The 27,571-nt window shown below is 38.8% G+C and overlaps 1 protein-coding gene across 4 annotated transcripts in view; it reads right to left on the bottom strand.

Annotated features, from left to right (window-relative positions):
* XRCC5 (X-ray repair cross complementing 5) overlaps positions 1-23,532 on the bottom strand; it is a 50,465-nt gene extending 26,933 nt beyond the window's left edge. For 2 of the 4 annotated variants that reach the window (XM_030277271.4, XM_072932037.1), the window contains exons 1-13: positions 23,090-23,532; positions 20,890-21,003; positions 20,168-20,351; positions 18,460-18,508; positions 16,776-16,898; positions 13,889-14,074; positions 10,861-10,975; positions 9,098-9,236; positions 6,922-7,034; positions 3,131-3,193; positions 2,331-2,468; positions 1,589-1,679; positions 225-352 (exon numbers count right to left, since the gene is read on the bottom strand). In XM_030277271.4, coding sequence (XP_030133131.4) covers positions 225-352; positions 1,589-1,679; positions 2,331-2,468; positions 3,131-3,193; positions 6,922-7,034; positions 9,098-9,236; positions 10,861-10,975; positions 13,889-14,074; positions 16,776-16,898; positions 18,460-18,508; positions 20,168-20,351; positions 20,890-21,003; positions 23,090-23,494 — 1,848 coding nt within the window. In that variant the 5' untranslated portion in view covers positions 23,495-23,532. Of the gene's footprint in view, positions 1-224; positions 353-1,588; positions 1,680-2,330; positions 2,469-3,130; positions 3,194-6,921; positions 7,035-9,097; positions 9,237-10,860; positions 10,976-13,888; positions 14,075-16,775; positions 16,899-18,459; positions 18,509-20,167; positions 20,352-20,889; positions 21,004-22,377; positions 22,397-23,089 lie in introns of those variants that run through there. The other 2 variants (XM_072932039.1, XM_072932038.1) reach the window with 2 other exon arrangements.
* Between the last annotated feature and the right edge of the window lie 4,039 nt (positions 23,533-27,571).

Genomic DNA, 27,571 nt, shown 5'->3' with positions numbered 1-27,571 from the left:
CTCAGCACAGGTATAATTTTCCTTGCTTCCTGGAAACTAGAAATTTTAAAAATAAATTTATGTCAGGGATAACACAGAAATCACTGGTTACCACATACTTTAATGCCAGATATTTATATCTGCATTTTCAGAATGCATATCTTTCCAATGTGAATCAAAGAAAGACAGAGGTGAAAAATTTAAAGAAAAAAAGTCTAAAAAAAATACCATATAATTCATCTCACCTGATATAGTCTCTGAAAACGAGGGTTTGGAATTTTGCTGGGCTTAAATAGGTCCTCAAAAGTTTCTCCATCTTCATGAACCAAATTCATAGAATCAATCAGTGAGTCAACAGCAGATAACTGATCCACTAAGGCAGCAATTACATACAAAGGAAGATTAAATACACTTGCAGATGGATGGATTTCTTGAAACAATTTATAAATGAAGATTCGCTTCACAATGTGAGATTTTCACCAAGTCATTGCATGCCACAGAACACACTGCAGCTATAGATGTTCCAATAAAGAATATGGATAATGGACACAATAATAAACCCCGGCTTTATTTAAGGACTACAGTATAAAGTCATAAAGCCTTTTTCTTTTTCCTCAAAACCTCAATTACTGTTGCCTTTCTGCTTTAGCTTTTCTTCTTTTTCAAGATGTTTTCATTTGCAACAGAAGGTTTATAGGCCACTTAGAAAATAAGGAGAACAGTTGGTTTGCAAAACGAAATGGCATAATATAAATTTTTAAAGTTATGATTGCAAATTAACACAGTTCACAATAGCCAGCTACTGCTTTGGTAAGACAGTTTTAGATTTGTTATTAAACTGGTGGTTACAGGCAAGAAAATAATAACTGCTATAGAAACAAACCAGCATGCTAAATATACCCTGACGCGCAGGTGCCCATTCAAAGCATCTCATAACAAATGAAAGAAGCAGAACTGGATTTTAAACTACATCCACTTAAGACCCATCGCTGTGCAAAACTCTCAGAACAGCAAGTCAAGCTTTGTGTAGCTGCCTGTTCTCCAAAGATGCCATCCATCTCAACCTGGACACCAATAAGCACACGGTTTAATAACACTCCACAGAAAATACCGTCTTTGCCTTTGTACATTATATTAATAGGCCATACTGCAAATGGCTACAGGACCAGCTTTGCACCAACAGAGCAGCTGCCTCTGCTCTAATTCTAGCTAGCTAATCACACACTGTAGATCCCAGAAGGTTTGGCCATTTACTCCCACAAATGAGTTCAAAGATCAAAGGATACAGAGGACTAATCGCAGCTCTCCATCACAGGATCCTGCAAGACTCACAATGCTGTAACCTGAGCTAGAAGTCATTTAACAGGACAGCTGAAATACTGCTTGCAAACTTAGCTCTGCTCAGCCTGCACCTGAAGTGGCAAAGCAATAACACACATTTACACTTCAAGATGATATCACCATAAGGATGCTCAAATACCTGGGTGTCTTCCTAAGTCAAAATAACAACAAAACTTATGCTTTCATTGGTGAGCCAAATATTCTCTTTTGGAGCATCTTAGAAGACAACAAGCAGGTTACTTTTCCAGTTGACCAGCAAATATCTTACCTGTAGGAAAGTATTTTTTACTGTTTTTCAAGGACGAAAATACATATTGTCTTAGGTCTTCCATATAGGGTAGCTGCACATAGATGAGACACTGTGCAAGAGGAAAGATAAAACAACTGAGCCTGAAGAAAAAAAAAAATCTGTATCCCCAGAGTGCCATGTCAGAGCAATATAAAACCTATGAAAAATCTGGAGATGTAATGTCTGTGCACATCAAAACACTTAAAATATTTACAGAGCAACACAATTTTAAATCAGAATAAAACACAGCATTATATTTTATAACATCTTGATGGCTACACTCAATTTTTCTGCTTGTGGAATAAAGACCTCCCCACCCATTTGATCCCTTTTTCTTGTGCAGAGTTCCAATTACTCATGCTTTAAATATCCAATATATTGGCGCTTTGGGAGGTTTTATCGCAGTTTACTGTATTCCAAAGTCAAAAGCTGGATTCATTTTTTTTAACATTTCTCTGCCTCATTTTTTCTTTATTCAATTACCTCCTCCAGTTCATACCACCCTAAATAATTCCTTTCCATCTTTTATGTTTATACCCTTCAAAAGTCTGAAGACTGTTGTGTCCGCCCCCACCTCCATCACTGCTCAGCCATGCTATACATATTTAGCTCTTTCAATAGTCTCTCGTAAGAAAGATCAGGGGAAACATATGCTGCAAAAGTTCTGACATACTGTGTTGCTTCTGGGTCTCTCTGTAGAAGGCTAAGAGAGAAGAATTACCTCATATGCATCCTTAATATACGGAAAAGCTACTCCAATTTGTGGGTTGCATCTTCTATCATAAGCATAGCGCACTACAGCCACCATTTTCAACTCATCCAATGCACGAACAAGTGCAGAAAAAGCAACTGCTGCATTCTGGAGGGAAAAAAGTGTTAAAAATCATGCAAGTTCTTAATCATGAAATACATATTTCACAGGGAATTCAACAGTATTGATTTAGTCAAGACTAGTTTCCATTTCAGCTATAACTTTAACACAAGCATTTTTTCATGTTCATAAATCAAAGAAGCAGAAAGGTCAAATCTCATCATGATAGTGGATCCATTCAAAGCTGAGCCAACTTTAGACTCAGCACATTCCACCTTTTTCACCAGGTGTGAAGAACTCTCAGAGGTTTTGCATGAGATAGAGAAAAGGAGGGAAGTCCCTTAAAGGAACACATTAGAGCACCACAGTGAGATTTTTACTTCCAGTACTTTGAAGGTCTGTTCTAAATAACACAGTGACAGGGCACACTGTTGCTCTGCATGAGAATTGACTTAAGCACCAATTTCAGGTGCCTCATAACCTTGCTCAAACATAGTATCTATCAGTTTTTCATTATTCATGAGATACTGTGTTCATTTGGGGTTCAATCCAACTTCTTTTTAACCTACTGGGCAATGAAATAAGACATTTCTGTAAGCTGCATTAAAAGTATTTATTAACACAGAAAGACACGACCATCTCAAGCATCACTACTATTCTTTTTCTTCTGCAGCAAAATACATTCAACATTAAACTTCAGTTTACCTTACCTCATCACCTTTTGCTGCAAAGACCTTCAGAGCTTGGTTGCCCATGTAGTAATGCCTCTGGATCTACAGATTCAAATGATCAAGAGTTAGCCTGACCTAAAGAAAAAGTCACTAATGCAACTGGACCAATTAAATTACAAAACAACTAGTGTTACTCAAGGCAGAAACCACCAAATTTAGTTACAGTGCATAGAGGTTAAAGCCCTGTATTTGTCTTCTATCTCCATTTATCACTTAATGAATATTCAGTCATATTGGGTAGGATATTCTCATAGCTTCCTACTGATGGGCTGGAATGAAAGACAGTGTTACTGGCAGCTGTTACCAGTCTGAATTATACTTCTGTAATTCAAAAGTCATTGTGGAAAACTACAATAGTTAATACAAGATCTAAACCTAACTGTTACCATACCTATGTTATTACATTTTTCTAGCAAAGATACATCAAAAAGGAGCTGCAAAAAGTCACATCCTTAATTAATAAAACTACTTCAACAGCAACCCAGACTATATACAGCTGTTACAATGCTCTCAGGCTATGCTTTTTCCCCTTCCAGGGACCCCTATGACTGGGATCTGATAAATACGGTCCCCTCTTTCCTGCCCCGATGGGGTTGGCAGAGAGCCACAGAGCCCTCCCTGTCCTGAGACTAGATACGGTCCTGTCCCTTCCTGGTTCTCTCTCTTTTCCTCTTCATCTCATGGAATAAACAACTTGGACAACCACATCGGGGAACTGAAGCCTCTTTGGAATCTTTGCCCAACTCCTCACCCGCCTTCCTTCAAGGCCCTGTATATCTGGGCTAGCCTGGTGATTTGGGGGGCTGCAAGGGATAGGCGTGTCATACAGCTATGCTAGCAAAGAAGCACTTCTGCTAGCAGAGTTTATTCTATTCATGAACATGGCTGAATCTAAAACAAAAAGGAACAATAGTTTCATCAAGGGGCATCGCTGGACTAGTTGGAGCCACAGCAGCTCACACACACAGAAAGCCTGCAATCATAGAAGACCTGTCACAAATATCACATACTACTATGGACACTGATTAAAATAACCTCTCTTTGTTAAAGAAAAAACTCTTTGAATTACAGTCTCAGAACTTCATTATATCTATGATTTTTCTTTCATTCATTTCATCTTTTTATCTTCTCTATTTAGCAAATTACCATAGGCTGTTGAAGGCAGTGACAACCTGCACCAGAGCAGACCTGTTGACTGTATTACAGCACGATTCGTGAGCTCAGATTATTCTACCTGCAGTCCTTCTTTCCTGTTCTGTCTCTAAATGCTCAGGAAATTTTACATTCAGCATAGTATACATAATTAGATGTGCATATCACTACACCTTTTCTTGTTTGCAAAAGAAATTGTCCCTTTGTAATATTTTCAAGTATTATTTCTTGATTTACATTGCATGGCTTATAAATTAAAAATCAAAGTTTAAGTGGCCTCTGATCTTCTTTCCTGAAGGATGTGAACAACTCAGGAAAAGAATATAAGGCGGTTCTAGTCCTTATTTAATTATGCATTTGGAGCTGTTCCAGTTTTTCTACTCAATAATGAATCATCTTTCCATGGAAGTTTTTTAAAAAAACAATTTAATAAAAACATACATTTAAATAGTGTCAGTTTTATCATTTTAAACAATAAAATTTAGTAGGCAAAACTTAAGATAACATACGGGTCTTGAAAATTCCAGCTGTAGTTAAAAACTTCCTGATATCGTTATCTATCCACTGTAATTTTAATCCTGCAAGCACACTTGAATAATTTTATTCCACTGAGGGGAGGTGCAGCTACTACTGGGCATAACTACTCACACTCCTGGCTACAGGACCAGAGCACACTTTAAGATAAAATTTCTGTTTGTTATGAAATCCAGAGACAAGAGAAGTACATAATAAAAACTAATTAAAAGCAATCAGTATTTGGTACATTGAAATTTTTTTAAAACAACTTGTTAATTATTTTATGCATATTTACATTACTCAAAAAATAATCCTAAAATTAACTGTAACCCTACAATCATTAACTATGTATTTGAAAGTATTACCACACTCTCTGAACAATTATGGGAAAATAAAAATCCATGTGAAATAACAGTTTGTTCATCTGCTCTCCTCTTAGTTTTCATTCTCAAATAAAGTCAGACTAAGTTGAAACAAGAGGCCAACCTCCAGCATAAGAAAACTCTGCACACGGTGAAATACACCTTGCAGAACTACATGACAATAGTAAAACTCAGCTGGAGGCTAATAATGTATGGAGAGATCCAAGAAATTGTTGCATTGGAACACAGGATTCAAACACATTTCACTTATTAGATCCAGTTTCTGGTACAGGAGATAGCAGTCCCTAACACCTTTCTGGCCCTGGCCAATTTAGAGCACATAAGCTCAAGCATGAGATGTTTCCTTGATCAATCACTTGCAGCGCACAAGCTCTCGTGTTACTCAACAACTAAGTCTGAAAGTCCTCAAGGAACAACCAGGTTACAGTTTCCAATTGGGTTGGCCTCTCCTTTCAGTAAATCACATAACTTCCGGGCTCCTCATGTTCTCATGTTTTGGAACACTGCACTGCAATAGGCTAATGACATCTAGCAACGTGCACAAGGTCTCTGTGACACCTCTATTGTAAAGTAAGAAGGTTTTTAGTTACATTCATTTGAAAGTAAGATCCCAAATGCCTCCTATTTCATTAGCATATTTCCTTCATTGTAAAGGTAATGATGCCTTGGCCTTTATCAAGAGTTCTCATTTGTTCAGGCAGTGAGAGATTTCAAAGAGCAGGAGGGCTGGGAGCTGTCAGAAGTGAAGGTGTAGAACTGCCCTATGATTTCATTTCAGTTTTGACTGGTGAAGAGGACTGGGTGTGGGTAACTCCAAGATGAGCAAAGTTTCAATCAGAAACTTTTTCAGAGAAAAAAAAAAAGATGGGGAGCAGCTTAAAATTCACAGCAATTACTTGCCACTCATATCTCTGTACTCTCTCCTCATGTGTCCTTCTTCAAGAAATTTTGTTAAGCCTTTGCCTAAGGCTTTGCTAATGCTTAAGTCCTGGATTTTCTGAAGGAAATCACCTTGTGCTGGGTAACTTTTATTAAAGTACTTGCTCAAAGTAAGTTTCTTACAACTGTCAGGGACCACAAATAGCAAAGTCAATACCACTGGTAGAGATAAGTGCATTACAAACACCAAGCATCTCACAGAAATATGGAGAGCTTTTGAATTATGCTACCTTTGTCTAAGTTCTTATGTGAAGAAGTCTTCACTACATTTAAGTTTTGTCACAATAGAAAGAAGAGACCAGTCATGGTTCACAAACTAATCCTTAAGGAATTGAGAATGAATAATGAATGGAGACAGCTTCAGGCTTGCTTTAACATTACTTGAGGGAAAAACTTTTGTTAAGAAGCAGCCATACTCTTGGCTGGACAAAGCCTAGAAAGACTGCTGCCTGAGCTGAACAGAAGACAGACTATTAAAGTTTGTGAGATGAAATTAGACAAAAATACCTCTGACTCCTCTTTGCAGAGATCTGAACTCAGTGGCTCTGCTTTTACTTGAGGGACCAATGGCCACATCTGTAAGCTTCTCTCCTTCACAAGACCACATATTGCTTACATGTACTAGAATCAGCAAATAAGTCACCTCTGCATACCTGAGTGGAGATGCCCCATTCCCAATACTGAAACTCAAAACAACGCTATGACTTTACTGAATTCAAACCAAGATCAATTGCCTTGAACAACCCAGGAAGCTGAATCCGAAGACATTTAGTATCGCACCTGAGAGGATCTAGTGAATCCCAAAACAGAAAAACACTTAGCTTCTGTTTTGTATTTCATTTGCTCTTCATCTTCCTTGGAAAAAGGAACTATATCACTCCCATACCGAAAACCTGGAGAATGAGAGAAGAGCATCTGGTAAGCATATGGGCCTACAATTTTAACGCTGAAATTAGCTCTCTGAATATTTTAACAATGCATTCGTGCCCCACAGCTACGTTCCACACATGCTCATCAAATTACTTTCCCTGTTAGCAAAAAAAACCCAAACACCCATAGACACATTTTTGTACTTCACGAACAGTAGTTGCACTCCTTGTACATAATTTTATGTAACGCAAGTACTCTCAGAGAGCAGGAAAGAAAATAAGGGAACATCTTGCCTAACAAAGTTACACTTACAGAATAGATTTAAGCAAATCAGAATAGATTTCAGCAAACAGATTGCAACATTCTCTGCAAACATAATACAAGCAACCTCAAACATACAATAAATCATACCACACTAGGTGACACCAGAAGAGATTCAGAGAATAAAATGTGCTAACAGTAGAAGCAAGGTACAAAATGGAAAACCAAAACACTCTTGTATGCAGAACTGGTCTTTTTATATATTTCTGTATTTTACTTCCCATGCTATACATTACAGGTATTTGTCCATAAAATAGGAAGCTGTAATTTCTCAGAGGTATCATCTGCTCCAAATGCTTATTCTCCTATCTCAGCTTCCAATATCCTCCCTGTAATGTCATCACATTATTATGTTGCCACAGACTAAGGATGATATCCTCAGGTGTGAAGAAAGCAGAAGGAATAGAGATAAATCCCTGGATGAAAAACCTGTAAGATACATTTTCCTACAAACTGAAAAGCAAACACACAGAATGAAAGAAATTTCAGTACAGGTGCTGCAAATACAAAATATTGTCTAATTGTGACATTTCTCAAAAGCTTCACAAAAGTCCAGGAGGCATCAGTAGCTCTTTTAGCATTAGAAATACCACAGCACTGACAGGGATATCTTTTATCTCTTTTGTTCACACTGAACTGCTTACCACTTCTTTTTACTAGTATCCCACAACTACTTACTAACTTAAGCAGTCAGAAGATTAGCTGAGAACAGTCACAAATCCCTCAAAATGCACTCTCTGTAAGAACTGGATTTTTTTTACACGGTTTTGAAATTGTAGAACATAACTAGACCATGTTTTAACCATCATTTCTGCTTAAAGAAGGTCATATTGCCATTGGGACTTTATCTGATACTGCTATGAAACACCTATGAATGCTACAACTGAAATAGATTATATTAAAAAATACAGCTTATTCTAATTTTCAATTTATGTTATTCATCTGACAGCACTCTCTATGCTGTTATCTGAATAGTCCTGCTCTTTATAGTTAATATACTTGCCCTACTTGTGTGGGATTGAAATAGCAAAGGAATGGAAAAAAACTAGTAACAAAATGTATCTATGCAATCACAAAAAAATTAAACAGATTTGCTTAACTCAATTTTTAAAAGTAAGTTCACTATTTCCTGCTTATTCTGGGCCTGTAGTCTTCTAAGGAAATTAATCTGCTCAGAAAGAAGCTGCAGGTCATAAAAAGTATGTTGCGTACCACTTCTTCAGATTGATCCTGTTACAGTATAGCAAAGCTAGTACTCCTGAACACTAAACCCTCCTTTGATGGCTTCATCTTTCCAAGTGCAGAATAACTAGAGCACTTGCTCATCTACAAAAAAAGCAGCACTATGAAAGCATTCATGTTATCAGTACAACTGAAGATCTAAAAACAGAATAGTGGTAGCAGAACTACTCACTACAGAACTGAGGTATGGCCTTCCACAGTGTGTAGTTCAAAAAGCTTCTGAAAGGAACTTAGTGCCTTCTAAGTTCCATCTGTTGTTATTACTATTATTGTTGTTGTTAGTCCTATTACTGTTATTCCTATTATTATTATTCCTACTACTGGCAAAATAAGATTTTTTTTTAAAAACATGTGAAAACAAAGAGTCTCATGCAACAATCTCTGTGTTCCACCAGCCTACAGGGCTCACATTTTAAGACCACAGTTAGGCTTCAAGTTATAAAACTAAGAGGCCCGGAGGTGACCCAAGAGTCCAAGCCATTATCTTCCCTTTGTCTTCATGGTGCACATAAAGATGCCATACCTTGAATGGTATCATCTTTCTGAACCTCTGTCTCATCATCATCATTCAAGCAGTAAACAGTTTCTTTTTGCACATCCTCTTTTCTGAGGGTTTTAGCATCCACAACTGCCCAAACTTTTTTCACGTTCTCTTCTGTGACCTTGATATCAGAATTCAAAGAAAAGGAATGTTTAACATTTCAATGGGATCCAGAGTACATAACAGAACACACAAAAAATCCTTAGCCTGAGTGCTGCATTGTTTTGCCAATAAAGAACTAATAAAGACTGTCAAATAATGCACCTCTGGCTGCCACCACAGTGATTTCAGCACTGCTTCATCTGTATGAGACCTAACAGACAAACTGTAGCATATTGACAACAAATATGTCCTGGTTTTTCATTAAACCTGTAGGTTAAGCCAGTTGTTGAAGTCTTTGAGTCACAGGATACCATGTAAATTGCTTACTATGCAATTTACTACCTCCAATTGTATCAATACTTTTGACAAAGAATTAAGAAATACGTTACAGTAAGACTCAATGTTCACTCAGTTTGCTTGGCCAAGTTTTCCATCAGGCTTACTACACTACAGGATAAAAAAACCTTATATTACTGCAGCTTCCCCAAAAGGCAAAAGGATCCCAGTTGCATTATGTTCTTGGGAGGGAAAGAAGGAATAAGTATTTACAATGACTGAATATTTCCCAACTACAGGGAAATAAAACTGCTTTCTTTTTTCTCCGCTTAAGTGAAATTGATGGTATAGCTAGTACATGAGAACAAAAATGTAGAACTGAGCAGAAAACTATAAATACAGAATAGATTACGGCACTATGACTGCTGTATGACCTCAGGCTAGTCACTCAGTTCATGTTGCTTATTCTCCCAAACTTAACTTTATTTTTTGTGTAAACATCTTTGGGAGGGGACTCTTTCTGTCTATTTGCACTGGTCTGGCACAATAGCCCAATAAAAAAAAAATTAATAACTATAAATAGAAAGTTCATGTCTTTCAAGGCTAGTAAACCTAGCTCTCAGACTTCAGATACATTTCATCTTCATAATATCAGGCTAAGTCTCATGTTGAAATAACAAAACAAACTCCATCTCACCAGATCCATCAATACTGCCACACTACACAGTCACCTATTAAATATTCAGTAACAAGAAATTTGCACATTTGCCGCCTTTAAATACACTTACTTTTTCCTAGCACTGATTAAAGGAACCATATAAATTGTAAGAAACAGACTGGGCCCAAGCTCTGCCAAACAGTACAAACAAGCTGAAAAAACAGACTTTTTATTCCAAGTCTGAAGTAACAACAGATGTGATTTGAAACAATGGCTGGTAAAACATTTACACCCATCATTTTATGCACACATGTCCAAAATTTTTCTCATGCCTAGGGCTTAAGAGATATGTATATAAAGTTTCACATACCACTGATGCTGAATGTAAATCTTCAATCACAGCATTCTTAATCAGGGTCATCAGCTTCAATACTACTAAGTGCCAGAGCAGACAGTAATCACTCCTATTTCTGTACCTTATGAATTTTAGTTATTTAATGTGTATGGTGAAGTTAAAGTTGCTGTGGGAACCACAATTTTAGATGTACTGGCTTCCAATCAAACAAAAATCTCTATTATAATTATCTGGATGTTGTTTTATCTTTATTTTCTTAGCTTTAAGGAAAAAAAAACCAAACAAACAAAAAACATGTAGTTGCACCTAACTTGCTGCCAAATTACGCTGGAACATATGATCTTACACACTTACTGATTTGTAGGCCACAATCCTTATAGACAAATCAGGACCAATAGTTAGCTGGCAGGGCCAAGGCATAGGCTTTCTTTCCATTTTCTTAAACATTGAAAGGCGTTCCAGGCTCTCTCTAAATGAAGGAATCAGGAAAACAGCAATGAACTCTGGTGAACTATAATAAAGTATTATAGACAATACACTCTCCTTAAGGAAATGCAGGAGTCGAAACTGTTTCAGCTTTGATTGCATAAAGCAAATACACTGTATCAATAATCTTACCATTACCCATTGTCAGAAAAGAGAACAAAAAAAAAGAGGTGGCACAGTAGATTATCCCCATCTTGAGCTTTTATGATGGTGTGACACTAGGGCTTAAAGGCACTGTGTTAAGTCTAGTGATAAAACCACACAATTGCTTCTTAAGCATTTTCCATTTTTCTGTGCTCATCCAATTAGGCCATGTAGCAAGCTGAACAACAAAAATTAGAAAAGGCTCTCTAAGTGGTAAAATGCTTTCTATAGTGAAGCTGAAGAAATAAAGAATCCAGTTTCAATTAAGAGGATTTTGTTTATGTAGAAATTAACTTCTGGCACTTTTTTATACAGTACTAGTGAATTCATTAATTTAAGGGCATTCTGTCATAATGAAGTAAGTTATTTCAACTATTTCTAGCCTAAACAGCAGATATAGAAGTTCAAAAAAACACAAAAAAATGAACTGTAATGAATTTATACTAGAAAGTGTTAACTTAATTGCACAACTTTTAGCAATGGAGTCCAAAATTAACAACTCACAGTAATTCATAATATATCACTGTGAATTCAAATAGCCTTGCCCCCCCGAACAGCTTTCAGCTAATACAACTGTATTGCCGATTTGGCTGTAAAACTCAAACACAGAGAAAGCTCTCAATTTTTTTTTTCTTTTATTGCAGGATAAAGCAAAGATAAAAGAAAGCTGAACTACTCTTTTTCACATTATGATAAAACCTGGAATCCACCACTCTCTTGATTAAAGCACTTGTCTGGCAGAAATCAAGATGAACTCCTAAAATGACCAGTAGAGAATTCAACTTGGCATTCTACTTTTCAGGTTTCCTAGCATGAACAGAGTTGTTTTTTTTTAAATTCTAAAAGCACAATGAACGACAAAAACACACTGGGTTTTTTATACGAGATAAACACTGAATTTCCTTTCTAATTTTGGGGTTTTTTTTTCTTATGAAAAGGAAGGGAAGATTTTTTTCCCTAGCAATAAAGACATCAATACAGGATTTTAAAAAAGAACATGGTACTACATCATTAGGAGTACTGCAATACATACAGTCAGGCATGAGTACAAAAATCAAATACACAAGTGCCAAATGCCTAAAAATGTAATATAAGCTCAATTCATTAACTCTATCCTTTAATTTCTTATATTTACAGAAGAAAAATGCTGCCTGTAATTAAAGATGACCCAGTCAATAAAACCTTCAAACGTACATTTCAGCTTGTATTTAATGAACACAACCTTTCTCTTCTGCTCTGCAATCCCTTCCCTCAAAGCCCAGAGGCAGCAGAAGTACATCCTGTCTAATAGGCTGAGTATCATAACAAAAAATCACAACAAAAACTCCTCACTCACTTTCCTGGCATGGCTAATTTATCTTTACAAGAGTTGAAATATTTTTACCAGCAGGAATAATTAATCTAGGAAAATGGAGAGCGTATCTGCATTGGCCAATTATCATGACAGATTTGCAAAGCTGACTTCTTAAAGCTTGATAAGCAACTTAATTGCATCTAAAACCTCACATACTCTTAAACAACTTTTCCAACTAAAGCTTTAATCTACTAGCCAAATGCCTATTTATCCAGAGATTTTGGATTTCCCCTGAAAGTATGGCACAAAGACAGCTTGTAAAGTAGCAAGAGTCTGTGATAAAAAAAAGTATAAAGAGGCGAAGCCACATGGTAGGTTCATGCATATGGATTATCCTAAAGGATAAATGGGCCAGGAAAGATTCTGCTTTTCTGTGCAGTCTTTGAAGCAGTGACAAAGCCTGCTTTTTTCTAGAGACTCAGACTGCTCTGTTGACTAGTACAGAACACAGACACAGTGACACGTGTCTCTTCACTAATGCACAGCAAAGGTCAAGGAGCAGCTTCTCTGGCTGCTTAGATGCAAAGCTGACCAGCTGAGCTGGGGGAGGGAAGGAAATCCCACAAATAAACTCATTAATTACATCATACAAACCTACAGGGACAACCCTCATCTAAAAATTACCTTTGATAACGACATTACAGCTGTGGTCTGCTAAGCTTCCTGAAAATCACATTGTCCAAAAGACCACTTTTCATAATTGTAGAACAGAACTACTGAGACAGTAACATCAGACTACGATAGGTGCCTGTTTCCCAACTGAGACAACACCTATGTAGAAAAGTCTTGGATATATCATTAGCTACAGTTTTTCAGAGATACACAAACTTTTATTCTTTCATTGGGAAAACAAAAAGTGAAAAATCATCTTTGAATTCCTGCATTCCTAATGCAAGAAAAATGAAAAATAAAAAACTATATTGTTTGTCACAGTGGCACAGCAGACTGTGATTAAAGAGCAGGATTCAACAAACAACATTTACTCAAAGAATTTGTGGGAGTTTTTCAAACTAGTGAGCGAAAAGTAGTCTGCAACCAAGGAACAAAGACTACCATTAAATGCAGATGTTCAAGCTGAACTATTCCACAAATTTCATCTCTTTCTAAAACATGTTTTTGAAATGACATTTACAGAAATGTTCCCCTCCAAATCCTCCAACACTAAAGATGGAAGGAAACTGATTTTTATATTGAAATATAGATACAGAAAATTAATTTTCCCCTGAGATGTCTCCACTCCTACTTATTCTAAAGCCACTGAAGAAGCTGTATGAAGGGCACTGAGGGTACAGTAAGTGATAAAATTCATTGACTTCAACTGATTACTTAACTTCATCTTTTGGAGAAGAAATCAGGAAGTATATCTATAGTACAATAACCAGTATTAGCCAAATTTACCTGAAAGTATAAATTTCTTCCAGCCCTCCTTCTTCATCCAAAGTATACATGAGTTTCCTCACCACATCAATACCTTGCTTTTGTTGTTCAGTTAAACCCTTTATTGGAAAAGAGTTTTTGTGCATATGAGCATGTACACTGGCACTTGTATCTCCAGTTCCTTCAACACTCACCGGAAATGGCAGACTAAGAACAAAAGAAGAACTAGTTAGTTTGACGTTCTTCCTTATTAAAATAACCAAGCAAAACAAAACAAAAATGTTCTTAGGATCAATGATTTCTATCTAATTGCAGGCAGATGTATAAAGACCCACAGGACTTGCAAAACAAATTAAGGAGTATTTCAAGTCTACATTGGTAACATCTTGACCAGAGCAATGCACCAGTTCTGGGTATTGTGCATCAATAAAGACACCTAGATACAGTAATAGATTAGACCGTAAAGTCAATGCTGATTAGAAAGCAAGATCCATTAAAAAAGATTGAACAAAATAAAGCCAATAGAGAAGGGAATTAGAAGGCAAGACAGCCTTAAATACAAAAAGCTGTTGCAGAGAGGAAGGAAACAATCAGTTCTTTGTATTCTGCCTGCACTCCAATCACATCAAGGAGTCAGGTCAGATAGTCAAAAACCTGATAAAGGCATTTCAAAGCATAATCTCTAAAACCAACTGCCTGAGGAGAGAGAAAAGTCTCCATCACTCCTAATCTTTATCAGAAGGTTGGACAATCACTGCTCAGCAATGACAGACATACACCTGACCCAATCTAAAGCAGAGAATTGCCCCAGATGACTTGTTAAAGGCCATTCCAGGCCTGTGACTCTGTATCAGCTCCAAATGCCAGCAAGCAAGACATTCTCTGCAGTGGAGCTATTAGGTATTTCTGGAACAAATGTTATTCTTTATGATTTTAATAGCTTACAACACTGGATGAATTTCTGACTGAAGATGACACATTTTTCCTGCACTTCATGAATCAGATTTTAAAATTTAGCCAGGGGTTAGAGATAAAATGATTTTGCTGCTCTTCAAATATAGGAGAGTGTTAACTAAGTATAACAAACAGAGCAGAGAAAGATTTTAAGATCCTCAACTCTGTGCCCCTGAAAACACCTGCAGATTTTTCAGGTCTTTGATCTGATCCAATTCTGAATGAACCACATGATACCTTTTACCACATTTCTACAAAATGAAATAACTTTAGCATTGTATTATGTTTTTAAAAAGCAACCTACAAGTCTCTACCATACGTTCACCTCATTAGTGCTCACTAAACTTATCCATGAAGCAACCGATAATAAGCAGAGTTAACATTATGCACAACAGTGTCACATACAGCAAAATTAAAGATCAAGCCACAGCAAAGCGTTTGGTACCTTTTTAGGAAGCAGATTCCGCTGACAAAATACAGAAACTGTATTTTTAAGCTGATAGGGCAACATCAAAAAGCTTCAAACCTCTGAGAGGTAAAAGTTAGGCTACATTCACTATACAATACCCAGAGATTACTGTGATGGGAAGTACGTAATACCCAACACTACACAGTGCTCAGCACGTGCTTGGCACCTGGAAACAGGGAGAAAAACCAACTCTCTGCTGCAAGTTACAACCTAGTTAGTCTATGATCAGGGCATAAGAGATGGAAGCATAGCTTATAACAAAATGTTTAGCAAGATTTTTTTTTAATAAGCATTTTATATTTGTACAAGTAACAATCAAATAATCCTTTGTTCCTGTGGCTGGGAGACAGGGTGCAAACCTGAAGCCAATGCTGTAACAGCAACATTTCTTTTCTGCTTCATAGACAAGGGAGCAGTAGCTGAATAACAGGACTCCAAAAGATGTACTCTGACTGAAGAGGTACTCAGATTCATGATGCTGCACCTCTACTCCATCCAGTGCCAACAACAGCTCAAATAAGCCAGGAGGGGTATGTCACACTGGAAGCATAACTGCTTTTCTGGTGTAGACAGAACCTGGTATCTTTGCATCCAGCCTCCCCTAAGCAAAGGCAAAGATGTTTTGTGGAGGATCAGACCATGACTTTCAGTCACATTTTCCAATCTAACCCCTCTAATCTTCCAGATGAGCTGGCAAATGGTATAAATGAATCTGTTATTAAGTTCATAACATTGTTCCTTACAGAATGCTAAATCTAGGTTAAAGTACATGGTCAGAAGTAAATCTAGGGCTTTAACTTTCTCCTGTGAAAGTATTTATTATGAACAGCCACATAAAGTTTTGCTTTTAAATAAACTCCTCTAGAAGGCTCACAGCTTCCAGTTGCCATCATATGCAACAGCTAATACAGACCTTTACACCACTATTAATTATCTGGATCAATGCCTGTATCTACAGCATGACAATCAAGTGATTCCTGTTCTAACACATAAGACATTGCTTCCATTTTCCAAGCTCATCATTGTGAATATAACCCTTCTCTCCAGACCTGCTCCTCTACTGACACCAGAATGAAGCTATTAATATCTGCAACACTACCTCATTATTTCTTCCCAGTAATGCCCTTACCTTTTGTCGCTGTAACAAAAACACTGTTTCTTGGTTTATTGTTTCCTAATGCTCTGCTTATATTTTTCTTTTGTCTCCCATTTTACACTTTGGCTCTAAGCTATAAGCTTAAATGGAGAAAAAGCCATAATCTTAACATTTATTGGCACATTATTTAACCAAGGGGATTTGGCTCATAAGTAGAATTCAAAGTACATATAACTGAGAGAAGTACTTAAAATAATAATATTCCTTACTGGTACACCTCTGAAGAGACTATATCCAGCAGATCACCAGCTATTTCAATGTAATTATTAAGAAAGAATAATTTCCCTTTAAAAGATGGCATAGTACATTACAGCCATTTTAATACTTACAAAAACTGAAGTGAAATTTCTGTTTTCTTCAAGTTAGCAATGATAATTCCCAGCTGATCCTCACTGACAGGACTACTAAGGTCTGTAAACAGTTCAATGTGCCGCTTCTCATATTTCTTTCCTCTTGAAATAGAGAAAAACATTTACATATATTGAAAACATTATAAGGCTATTTTAAAATTATTTCCTTACAAAATAATAACAAAATTAATATATTTGTAATTACTTTTACCAAAGAAATATACTTGCAAAATGAAAGAAAGCAAATAAAGCTATTTGGTAGAAGTTGTTCTATCATAGGTTATACTATTCATCCTAAGTGTTTATCTTTATATGCTTCCCCTTTCTCCGTGTTTATCTTTATATGCTTCCTCTTTCTCTCTCCTACCCTAAAATTGAGGATTCTAGCCCTGTGACTGTAGACAGTAACTACATTTAAATGAATGGAATTCTGCCAATTTTCATCAACGTGGATAAAATGCTAATAAAATATGTTAGGCTGTTTATGGATTACACTGGTTATTTCCTTTGCAGCTGTAAGTCTGTTCTTGTGAAAATGTATTTTAAATTACTGCTGCTGGTGGGGGTTCCATTTTAGTAATCTAATTCAGGAGATTCATTAGAGAAGATGGACTTTCAATACTACTTCATATACTAGGAAGTAGTAACAGTACAGATCAGGAAGGCTGGCCAATGACAGAACAAAATTCAGTTGAATTGGTACAGTTTTGATCTGGATAATCATACATAAGAGTGATTTTCTTGAATTTTTACCCTTTAATATTTTCTCAAATTAATACAATCTCCATATCAAAGGGGTTGGTGTATACAGGCTACAAGAAAACCCAGTGTTCCATAGCTATTCAAGACTATAATGCCATAAATACAGTAATTTTCCTTCACAACTCAGTTTTAACCATTAAATGGATACAGCTTTCCACACTGATTAGAATTTATTAATAAAATTATATAAATTGCATCACCAAGTGCAGTCTTCTGCACTCACAATGAGATCATATAATGATCTAATTTCTAAAAACATGATCAAGCTCTGGTTTGAGAGGAAGTGCAGTTACTTTCCTTTCCTTGCACCACTATTTCAGAGTGTTAGAAACACCTTGCCAGCCTAAATACATGCACTGATAACTTTGTAACACTGATGTCAACATTTTTTCTCAGCTTAAAGAGTGTCTTTTCCTATTGCACCTTTATTTCCCACAGCCTGCACATTTACAAACAGCCACTTCATCTCCAACAGTCTTTAAATTTCTAGGCTGAACAAATTCACTTTTCTAGTTTTGTTTTCGTTTTAGTTTTCTAAAATGTGCCATCACATTTAAATTCAATAACCTTTTTCTAACCATTATAACATCCATTTTTAAAAGCAGAACACAAAGGGAAGGCTTTGTGCCTTCTTTAATGGCTTTAATACTCTCATGGCTCTACTAGAGGTTGCCAGTTGTCTCAGAAAGCTCTCCAATTGCCTGGACAAATCAGATGTCTCATAAGGATTCTTTGGAGACAAATTTCTGTAGCGTGCTGTTTATCTTTAATGTTTTTGGGGGTATTTTTTCTTTTTTTTTAAGAAAGCACTTCCCATGTTTATACATACAGTAAGTATAAGACTGACAAGAAAACTGTACCAAGTCAGACTTCTGTGTAAGACCTCAAGTTACATACTCACATTGTTTGCCTCTGAAGCAAGTCCATACATACAATAATAGCATCCAAAACTAGGCAAAATTAAGAAAAATCTCAGAATATGAATCAAGCAATGATAAGTGGCTTTAATATAAAACAATTTTACATTTTCACTCCCTCTCAAAGACTGACAAACATACATTTTAGTTAAGAAATACTCTTTTGAGATACATACTTTTCAAATAACTGATGTGCAAGCGGTCCCAATATAACTTGTGCGTGTTGTGATCTTGTCTCTACCCCATCTACCCAATGGAACACTAAAAAGATTCCTTCAGATCCCAGCCTCTCAACTGTCAATGAGGTTGAAGTCCATGAAGAGGCAATCTAACCTTTAGAACGTTACTCTGAATCCACCAACAAAACTTCAATATGTATCATTGCCTCGTGCAAGTTTTTTTTGCATCTGACAATCTCTTAGTTTCCACCTCATGTCCACTGGGAATGTGTCAGCCAGCTGAGTGGCTGCACACTTCTCTGAAACAGCTCTGACTGCCTGGATAGAGCTCACAGCAATCGTTATATGGCCAGAGAGAGACAACACAGGTAATTGAACTGAATGTAAATTAAACACATGAAGGAACATCATACAGATCACCCTTTAAAACTCTTCACCTTAGTTACATGTAACTAGGAGCAGAAGACAGTCAAACATGAATGGCATTCAAACCAGGGAGTAATACTTGGCAATGTTAGAAATACTGTACGACTAAGTCAATCTGATAAACCTCCATTCTGCTTTCTCTGAGGTAGAGATAGTTTTCTTCACAGGAGCTGGCATGGGGCTGTGTCTTGAAATTGTGCTGGAAACAGTGATGATAATATAGGGATGTTGTAGTTGTTGGTGAGCAGTGCTTGTACAGAGCCAAGGCCTTTTCTGGTTCTTGTACCACCTTGTCAGTGAGGTGGCTGCAGGGGCACAAGAAGTTGGAGGAGACACAGTGGGGACAGCTGGTCCCAGCTGACCAGTGGGATACCCCACACCACCTGGCATCACACTCAACACATAAAGCTGGCAGGAAGAAGGAGGAAGGGGGGATATTCAGAGTTTTGGTGTTGGTCTTCCTAGGTAACTGTTAAGTCTGATGGAGCTCTGCTCTCCTAGAGATGACTGAATACCTACCTGCCCTGGGGAAGCACTGAATAATTCCTGGTTTTGCTCTGCTTGTGTGCACAGCTTTTAACTTCCCTATTAACTCTCAACCCATGAGTTTTCTCCCCTTTACCCTTTCAGTTCTCTCCCCATCCAACTGGTGGCAGAATGAGCAAGTAGTTGTACGGGGCTGAGTTTCCAGCTGGGCTGAAACCACGACAGTCTGGTTTCTAGAACTTCTGCTGACTTATTTAATAAACAAAATTTTTATTAAAAAGCATAAGCCAAGTTCTGTAATGCTATTTTAAAAATACATGCCTTATCTGAAGCCTAAAATTATATTACTATCTTTGTTCTCTTTAATTAACAGAACACTTCATAAAAGCAATGATTCTTTTTAAGGCCAAGGCTACATCTGTTAGCCTAAAAGAACGTCAAAAAGCAGCTAAGTCTGCTTTTGGACAAACTTACAACCACAAATTAGCTCAACTCTGATAGTAGTTAAAACTTGGGAGGCTGAGCCCAATTTTGCAACACTGACTTCCTGTCTCCTACATAGCTGAATCAGTTCAAGAAGTGCTCTGCAGCAAAAGGATACAGTCTGCTTGTTCAGAGCCTGCTTTAATCACATTTTGAATGTCTTCCAGCAGATCAAAATCTGGCAGCATTAGTGATCTATGTACAGTAATGTTTTGGTATTGATCTTCACTGGCAAGGTCATTTCTAGTGCCATTAGTGCCAAACAAAACTACAGCGACTTCATCTTTACTCTCAGCAAAAACCTGCAGATACAGAGAACACAAAACAGATATAAAAACAGTAGATTCATACACAACCATGTTAGGCAGATTACAGCAAGCCTAAATAATTTTGAAACATCAATTATAAGGTATTTACTGTTTTTTAGTTATTTGGTGCTATCCTCTCAAAATGTAATCTTACAGTCAGATCACAAAGTTAGATATAATTAAACTAATAAATTTACAATAGGCTATTTGTTTTATCTGGGATAAAACAAATAAAATTGGCTGATTCAGTCCTCAAAATGAGTCTTCTGTTTGGTAACTAATAAGTGTTGAAATATTTTAGAAAAAGAGAAAAGCAATTCTTTTCTCTAAAAGTTTCTACTGCCCTGAAGAAAAAGGGCAGTAAAAAGAAAAAGGGTGACCAACCTAACTATCACATCTCATGCACAAGAAAGAGCACTGTCACTCCTGCATATACAGAGACTAATTCTCACTCATTCCTCATTTATTTCAATTATTAGTAAACGAGAAAAGTGTTTCACAGATGTTATTAACATTATGAAGTCACACACACCTGTCTCTGCAGAAACTTTGTCATAATCTTCTTGGCTTGGTCAAGAGAAGACTCTTCACCAGGGGAAGAACTGCTCATTGTAAAGCCTACATCCAGGCACAGCACTATTGCCACCTGAGAAGCATGAGTGAGAGTAAAAAATAAAATACAAGCATAATTACTGAAAAGGTTAAAGAGTTCATGCAAAACTTAAAAATCAAACTACTTTACAAGAGGTTACCTTTACACTAACTGTTAAGAAGACACAATGGTGGAAGACAGAACTGCTGTAACTACACTGAAAAGAAAATAATTTCATCCTGTACCATGTTCCAGATGTTTCAGTGGAAAATACAAAAAAAAATCCTATGTTACACAATGACCTGTAAAGGTCATGTAATTTCTATACAGTCCCATGAACATATTTGGGATCTAAGGGCTTTTCTGCATCAGGAAATTAATCAGATATTTTAGTTGACAATTGGAATGATTAATTCCACTTTCAATTTAGGAGCTTAAATCCCTCACATTAGTCTATGTTTTTGTATTTCTGATCACCTCTTTAACTGATCTATACAAAGCACTGCCCAAGTCTGTCCATGAATTGATTTACACACTAGAATTAAATAGTTTCTTGCTATTTCTTACTTGATTCTATAAGTTCCTCTCAAATTCTTTCACAGACTCCCCTTATCTTGATTAAGCATCTAGATAAATGTAGTTGAAAGAGGAATTCAGCAAAATGAAGCTCTGCATGTCCAAAGCCAGCTCAAATTTATTCTCATGGATTAAACCAAGTACCCTAAATATACATCAAAACCTTACTTGTTGGGCTGCCAGTAGACTAAACTGCCTGAAAAAACATTGTTTGCCAGAACACAGGAAAGTCAGGTATTACCTAGGCTGGAGGCAGGTGACTTGTTTTAAAATACAAAATATATCCAATTCCAGAAGAAATGAAGCTGACAAAATGTGGACAATAATCCTAAATCTGCCATGTGGCACAAGATGTCGAGTCTGCTTCTTCAAAGCAAAATGGTTGAACAACGAGAAAAGGTGTTGGTCTAAGCTCTGCATAGGGCCTTGCAAGCAACTCGAAGTACCTGCTGAGCTGCAGAGCTCCACAAGCTGCCCAGCAGGTTACACTCAGTGTGAGCACTCTACTCCTCACCCTGCCTTCACCAGTGGCTGCCCGGGAGCTGGGGAAAAGTGCCAGAGTCAGCCAGGTCTGCAGAAGCTCAGAGTGGAGCAGAGGCAGTTACAGAGGCTGCACTGCGTTCTCACAAGAACCTTGGCAGTGCCCACCTCCAGCCTGAGGAATCACTGTATCTACCACAGCAGCAGCTGCTGACCCTCCTTGGCTTGGTGCTGTGCTCCCAAAAAACACACAATGGCTGGCAGCCAAATCCATCCTGTTGTCCAAAAGGGGTTAAATTCCCTTCATAGATGGCAGGATGACAGCAGAGGAACCAAAGAAGTGCAGGAATGAAGAACTGCTGTTTTGCTTACGAGACACACAATCAAGTGTCAGGTGCCAAGATGCTCTTCTGGAAGGCAGCAAACCCAAGCTGGGTGCCCGTTCAGGCATATGGAATCTTCCTTCAGGAAGAGGAGAGCTCTGGCGGTAACCCTGCTCTGTGTCTCTCCAGCTGTTGTTAACCTCTGCCCATCCCACCCGAGCACCCAGAGCTGCTCTCAGCCGCGGGGTCCTAAGGGACACCTGCCCCGAGCTCGGCACGTCACACTGAGCCACACCAACTCGCTCTGCCCAGGTACTGATAAGGGTGATATGGAACAAGCCGCCTTTATCTCTAGCCTCTCGGTGCTGAAGTAGCTGTAATAAAGCAAAGAGAGAGATGGCTACAGCAGCACAGATAAGGCTGTGTTTATCAGATAACAAACTGCCCCGTAACACGAGAGACCTCAACACAGCTTTCACCAATAAGTTCCCTTAAACGCACCACACACACGAACTGCATTTTCAACAGAGAAAACCATTCCGGCATTACTCTAGCAAGAGCAATGGCAGTCACTGCTGCGGGAGCTGCACTGTGCTCTGAAGCGGGAACAGATTCCCTCTGAGCTAGCCAGCTTTGCACCGGCAGCGGCTCGGCGACCAGCACGGGAGGAGCCGCCGGGTGCCAGGGGTGGGTGCCAGGGGTGGGTGCCAGGGGTGGGTGCCAGGGATGGTGCCTGTGGGTGCCCGGACCCCCGCCCTCACCTTGCCGCCGGGCGCCATGGCGCTGCTGCCGGGGCGGGACGCGCTGCGCTCCGCCCGCCGCGCGGCCCCCCGGGAACACGGCGCGCCGGGGGCAGCGCCTCCTAGCGGCGGATGGCGCTCGGGCGGGGCGGGTTCGAGCGGGCTGAGGGCGAAACTTAGCCAGGGCAGGCTGTGGGGGAAGGAGGGGAGATGTCGGCTTCCTCCCGCATCTTTCTCCTCAGGGCTCCCCGCAGCCCGCCCTCCAAGCGCCACACAGGCGTGCCTGTCATTTTGGCCGTAGTTCGAGCAGAGCGCAGCCGAGGACAAGCCCGCGGTGGGCGGACAGGGATCCCTGAGGAGAGGAGGTGGCAGAAGCTCTTCTGTCCTGTCCTGGAGCACCTCGCGGTTCCCCCGTCCCTCACCCATGGTGATGTGACCCCGCTGCCAGCCCAGCCCCACAGGCACGCACTCACCCCTCACCAGCAGCGCTGGGGAGAAATCGGGAGGGTTAAAGCTGGAAAACTCGTGGGTTGAGCTAACGACAGCGCAGTAAGGAAAGCAAGAGTCGTGCACACAAGCAAAGCAAAGCAAGGCATTAATTCAGTGCTTCCCCAGGGCAGGCAGGTGTTCAGCCATCTCCAGGAGAGCCGGGCTCCATTACAGGTAATGGTGATGGGAAGACTCCAATATGCACATTCCATCACTCCAAATAGCCCCTCTTCCTCCTCCTCCTCTTCCCTTTGTACACTATGATGTTATATGGTCTGGAATACCCCTTTGGTCAGCTGGGGTCACCTGTCCCAACTGTGTCACCCCCAACTCTCTTGCACACATGGCCATACAAAAAGCAGAAAAGGCCTTGGCTCTGTAAGCTCTGCTCAGCAATAACAAAAACTATTATCAATAATAGTTACAAATAATATTAATATTATAATATAACATTATATATATTATAATATATAATATATTATAATATATTATATAATGTATAGTTTATATTATATTATATATATTATAATCTTACTGCTGTGAAGAATTTTCTGTGAAGAAAATGAACTCTATCCCAGCCAAGCTCAGGGGGGCTGTCTCCAGGGCTCTCCAGCCTCCTCTTCATGGCACCCCAGAGTCCCACAGGACACAGCCTGACGGGGAGCAGCCATTCCCCTTCACCACTAGGACAGGATTTCAGCTGTCTGCAGCATCCCCAAAGTTGCATTCTGCCCATGAATCACCAGTGGGTCGGGATTGTTTCATTAAACACCGGCACAACACTATCTTTCTCCCACCATTAACAAAAGAAAGAATTTCAGAACCACACTACATCCAGGCTGTTTGATCAAACCCACTGATTTTAAATCCTAGTAAAATAGATGCTATATCAGGTATATCTTGGTGCCCATTGGCTATTAAATCATTAGAGATATATGACAATGGCAAGTATTTCATCACATGTATTTTATACCTCTTGTTCTTCATTACCTTCCCTGTATCCTTTGAGGGTATCATTACTAGTGTCTTTCACTTCTAGGTATATCTCAAAACGTACATATTATCTGTAATTATTCTTAAAACAGAGCTCAAAGTGGGGATACTAGTATAGCTACAAAAGAGTAAATCTCATTTGAACACTTCAAAAATCTTGTACCAGAAGATGACCCTACAAACACAAGTGTTTCCTTTTTATTCTGAGTGATGTCTGAAGACAAAAAAATCCCCTTTCCCTCCTTACTACATTGCCATGCTTTGGGAATTGAGGGATTCTCTCTTCAAAGCACTTTGCATATCAAAGGAATAGAGCAGCTTGGCAATGTGACAAACATTTTAGGGGAAACCAGTAGACAAAAAGCCCCAGTCAGCTACTGCCAGAGAAAATCTTGCATTGTCTTCCTGAATGTCTCTAAGGAGATTTCAGATTAATCAGCCAAAGAAATCAGGCTGCTTACTATCATTATTATTATTCCTGATGTTATCTTAGTCCAAAAGCCCTCCCTTGGGCTCATGACCAGGCAAATCCCACTCCAGCTGATTTCTATCATAGCTTGAATTCTAGGCACAAGACAGGAGATGTGTACACACATGTGGGGAGAATAGAGAAACAAGAACTCATCAATTTAATCAGTAATAGCTTTTCACACACCAGCAGAAAAGCATTTTGCAAGACATCATGATCAATGAACATTTTATTTTTTTTTGCTGGGGTTGGAAAGTAAAACCCCAGCCCTGACTGCTGGAACAGAATATTGACATAAACCCTTTCTCTCTGAATCCTAGATTTGACATGAAAGCTGAATCCCAGGCTTTGGTCCAAGCTCTTGCTGCTAGAGCTGTAATGGCAAACATTACTCAGGGAAACCCAATTTGGGCCAGAACTGGGAACCTCTGATTGCAGGAAGTTTGTATGCCCAGCTCAGGTACCAGTATCCTATTTCCTTACAAAGTCTAAGTAAAACTAAAGACACCTTTAACCATGAAACTCCATCTGTGATATTCCTGTCCTTTAGCTCTCAGTCTGACATAACTAGGGGCTTTTAGCTCTCTGGCAAAATAAACAATAAACCCAAACATTTCCACTTCACACCTTCAGGATGCCAGATTTCTTCAGAGCTGTTTCCACCATTCATAGGAAAACTGGCTAATCATTCCTGAAACAAACCTTAATCTACATTTCCTTTTTCATTTGCAAGTCTGAACAGAGCTCCCTTATTGTAATAATCAAATCTGACTAATCAACTCCATCTGGGGCACTGGGGCTTTGTTAGCCTGGATGAAGATTTGAGGATCTTTGCTTGTAAAAGCTTGTAAAAAAAGTCTGTGACTAATTGTCCATTTCTATTGTATAGAATGCCAGTCTCTGGGTACAAATAATAAATATATGACATCTCAGAGGACTCAGGATCTGGGGTGATCAGCTGTAATCTCATTCACACCAAAGTGTGTGCCACCTCAGTGTCAGTGATGGTCTCCCTCATTGCTCTGCTCATTCCTTCTTTGGTTAATTCTCCCCCCAAACTAAGCCTGGATTAAGTAAGCACACTCTTGGGAAGCAGCAACGAATGGTCTGCTTTGTGCTTAACTCCACTCAATGCCTTTACAAGGCAGCAAGGAAAATGTATTCCCTGGTTTTTTATGAGAAGGAATGTATTACCCAGAGAGTTATAGCTGAGACGCAGCTGCTTGTGGCATCTCTGAGCAAATGTAAATGGCTTACATGTAAAAGTAGCAAGATGACTTGGCCTTTCTCCCTCTTTACCCACAGGGTAAAACTTTGGATAAATGCCTGGTGGAAAGATGAATACCATTGCCATATGGGATCTAGCCCAATAGCTTTATTGAAATGGATACACGAAGCAGAGTTTTCTACAGAAAAATAGAATTAACTTTGCAATCATTACCTATTCTTTGCCTGGGATGATACTTAAAAGTGAGCGCTAACTGTAAACTGAGGTATTATGAACTGAATTTTCTACATACAAACAAAAGCAGGGCAAACATGCTGTGACACCAATCAGCTTTGTATTTCCATCAGTACAAGCTTGGCAACAGGCTGGAAGACAAAGTAGATGGGAAATTGGCACCCAAAACAAAGCAGAGCTTGGAAGCACATGTGTTAGCATCCTCCTACATTGGGCTTTGTGAGGCATGTAGTTACCTTCTCCCAAGAGGACTTTCCAAACACCTGCTTGAAAGAACATGCCAAAACTGTGGTGCAGAATAACGCTAGTATTTATTATGGTTGTTTAGTGATTTCTGATGGCCCTTCCCAAGGGATATAAGCCTAACTTACAGTATTTGCTTAGTTGCTTCTATGGAATACACCCTCAGGGAAAAGATCTCAGAGATTCACTCTCTAAAGCAAAACTGGTCTTTGGCTTTGGGGTTCAGCTCTAAGTCCACGGAGCTTGTGACTCAACAACCTTTGGCACATTAAAAAACTGTGCCTTTAATAAACTGAAAAATAACTTCTAAAAAATCCTTTGAGGGATTTAGCAGTCCTGTTGGTCTACCTGTTTTGTCCATTTTCAGTTTAGTTCATGCAATGCAAAGAAATGAGCCCCTTAGGAAACAAAGACATTATTGCAGTAGGAAAATTAGCAAAATAGGAAAGATTATACAACACCATCCAACCTTGCCTGAAAACACAAAAGAAAGACATAGGAAGGAGAGGTAACGGGTAAGGAGAGTGTATTGACTGGGGTTGTGTCTTGCCAGGCACATTCCAGTTCAGGGGCTCCTGAACAGTGGCAAATGGGTGGATCAGAGCTGATAAACACACCCAGAACTCCTAAACCCATAGCACTGCAGAGGAGAAATAGCTCTTCAAATCCTTCAGCGTGAAGCTGAGAGACAGAGGCTCCATGTTTGCAGTTCCTCTCCCACAGGGGTGTCACTGTCGCTTTTCCTTGTCACTGCTCCCCACCCCAGCTGCTGAATTTACAGCTTCCTCTTTCCCATCCCTTCCCCTTCTCCAGATTATGCAGTGATTACATGTTTCTCAGGCAGATA

Source organism: Taeniopygia guttata, chromosome 7 (assembly GCF_048771995.1).
Source record: "Taeniopygia guttata chromosome 7, bTaeGut7.mat, whole genome shotgun sequence".
NCBI classification, from domain to species: Eukaryota; Metazoa; Chordata; class Aves; order Passeriformes; family Estrildidae; genus Taeniopygia; species Taeniopygia guttata.
The sequence above is the reverse complement of the archived record's forward strand: the minus strand, read 5'-3'. Positions and strand labels throughout refer to the sequence as shown.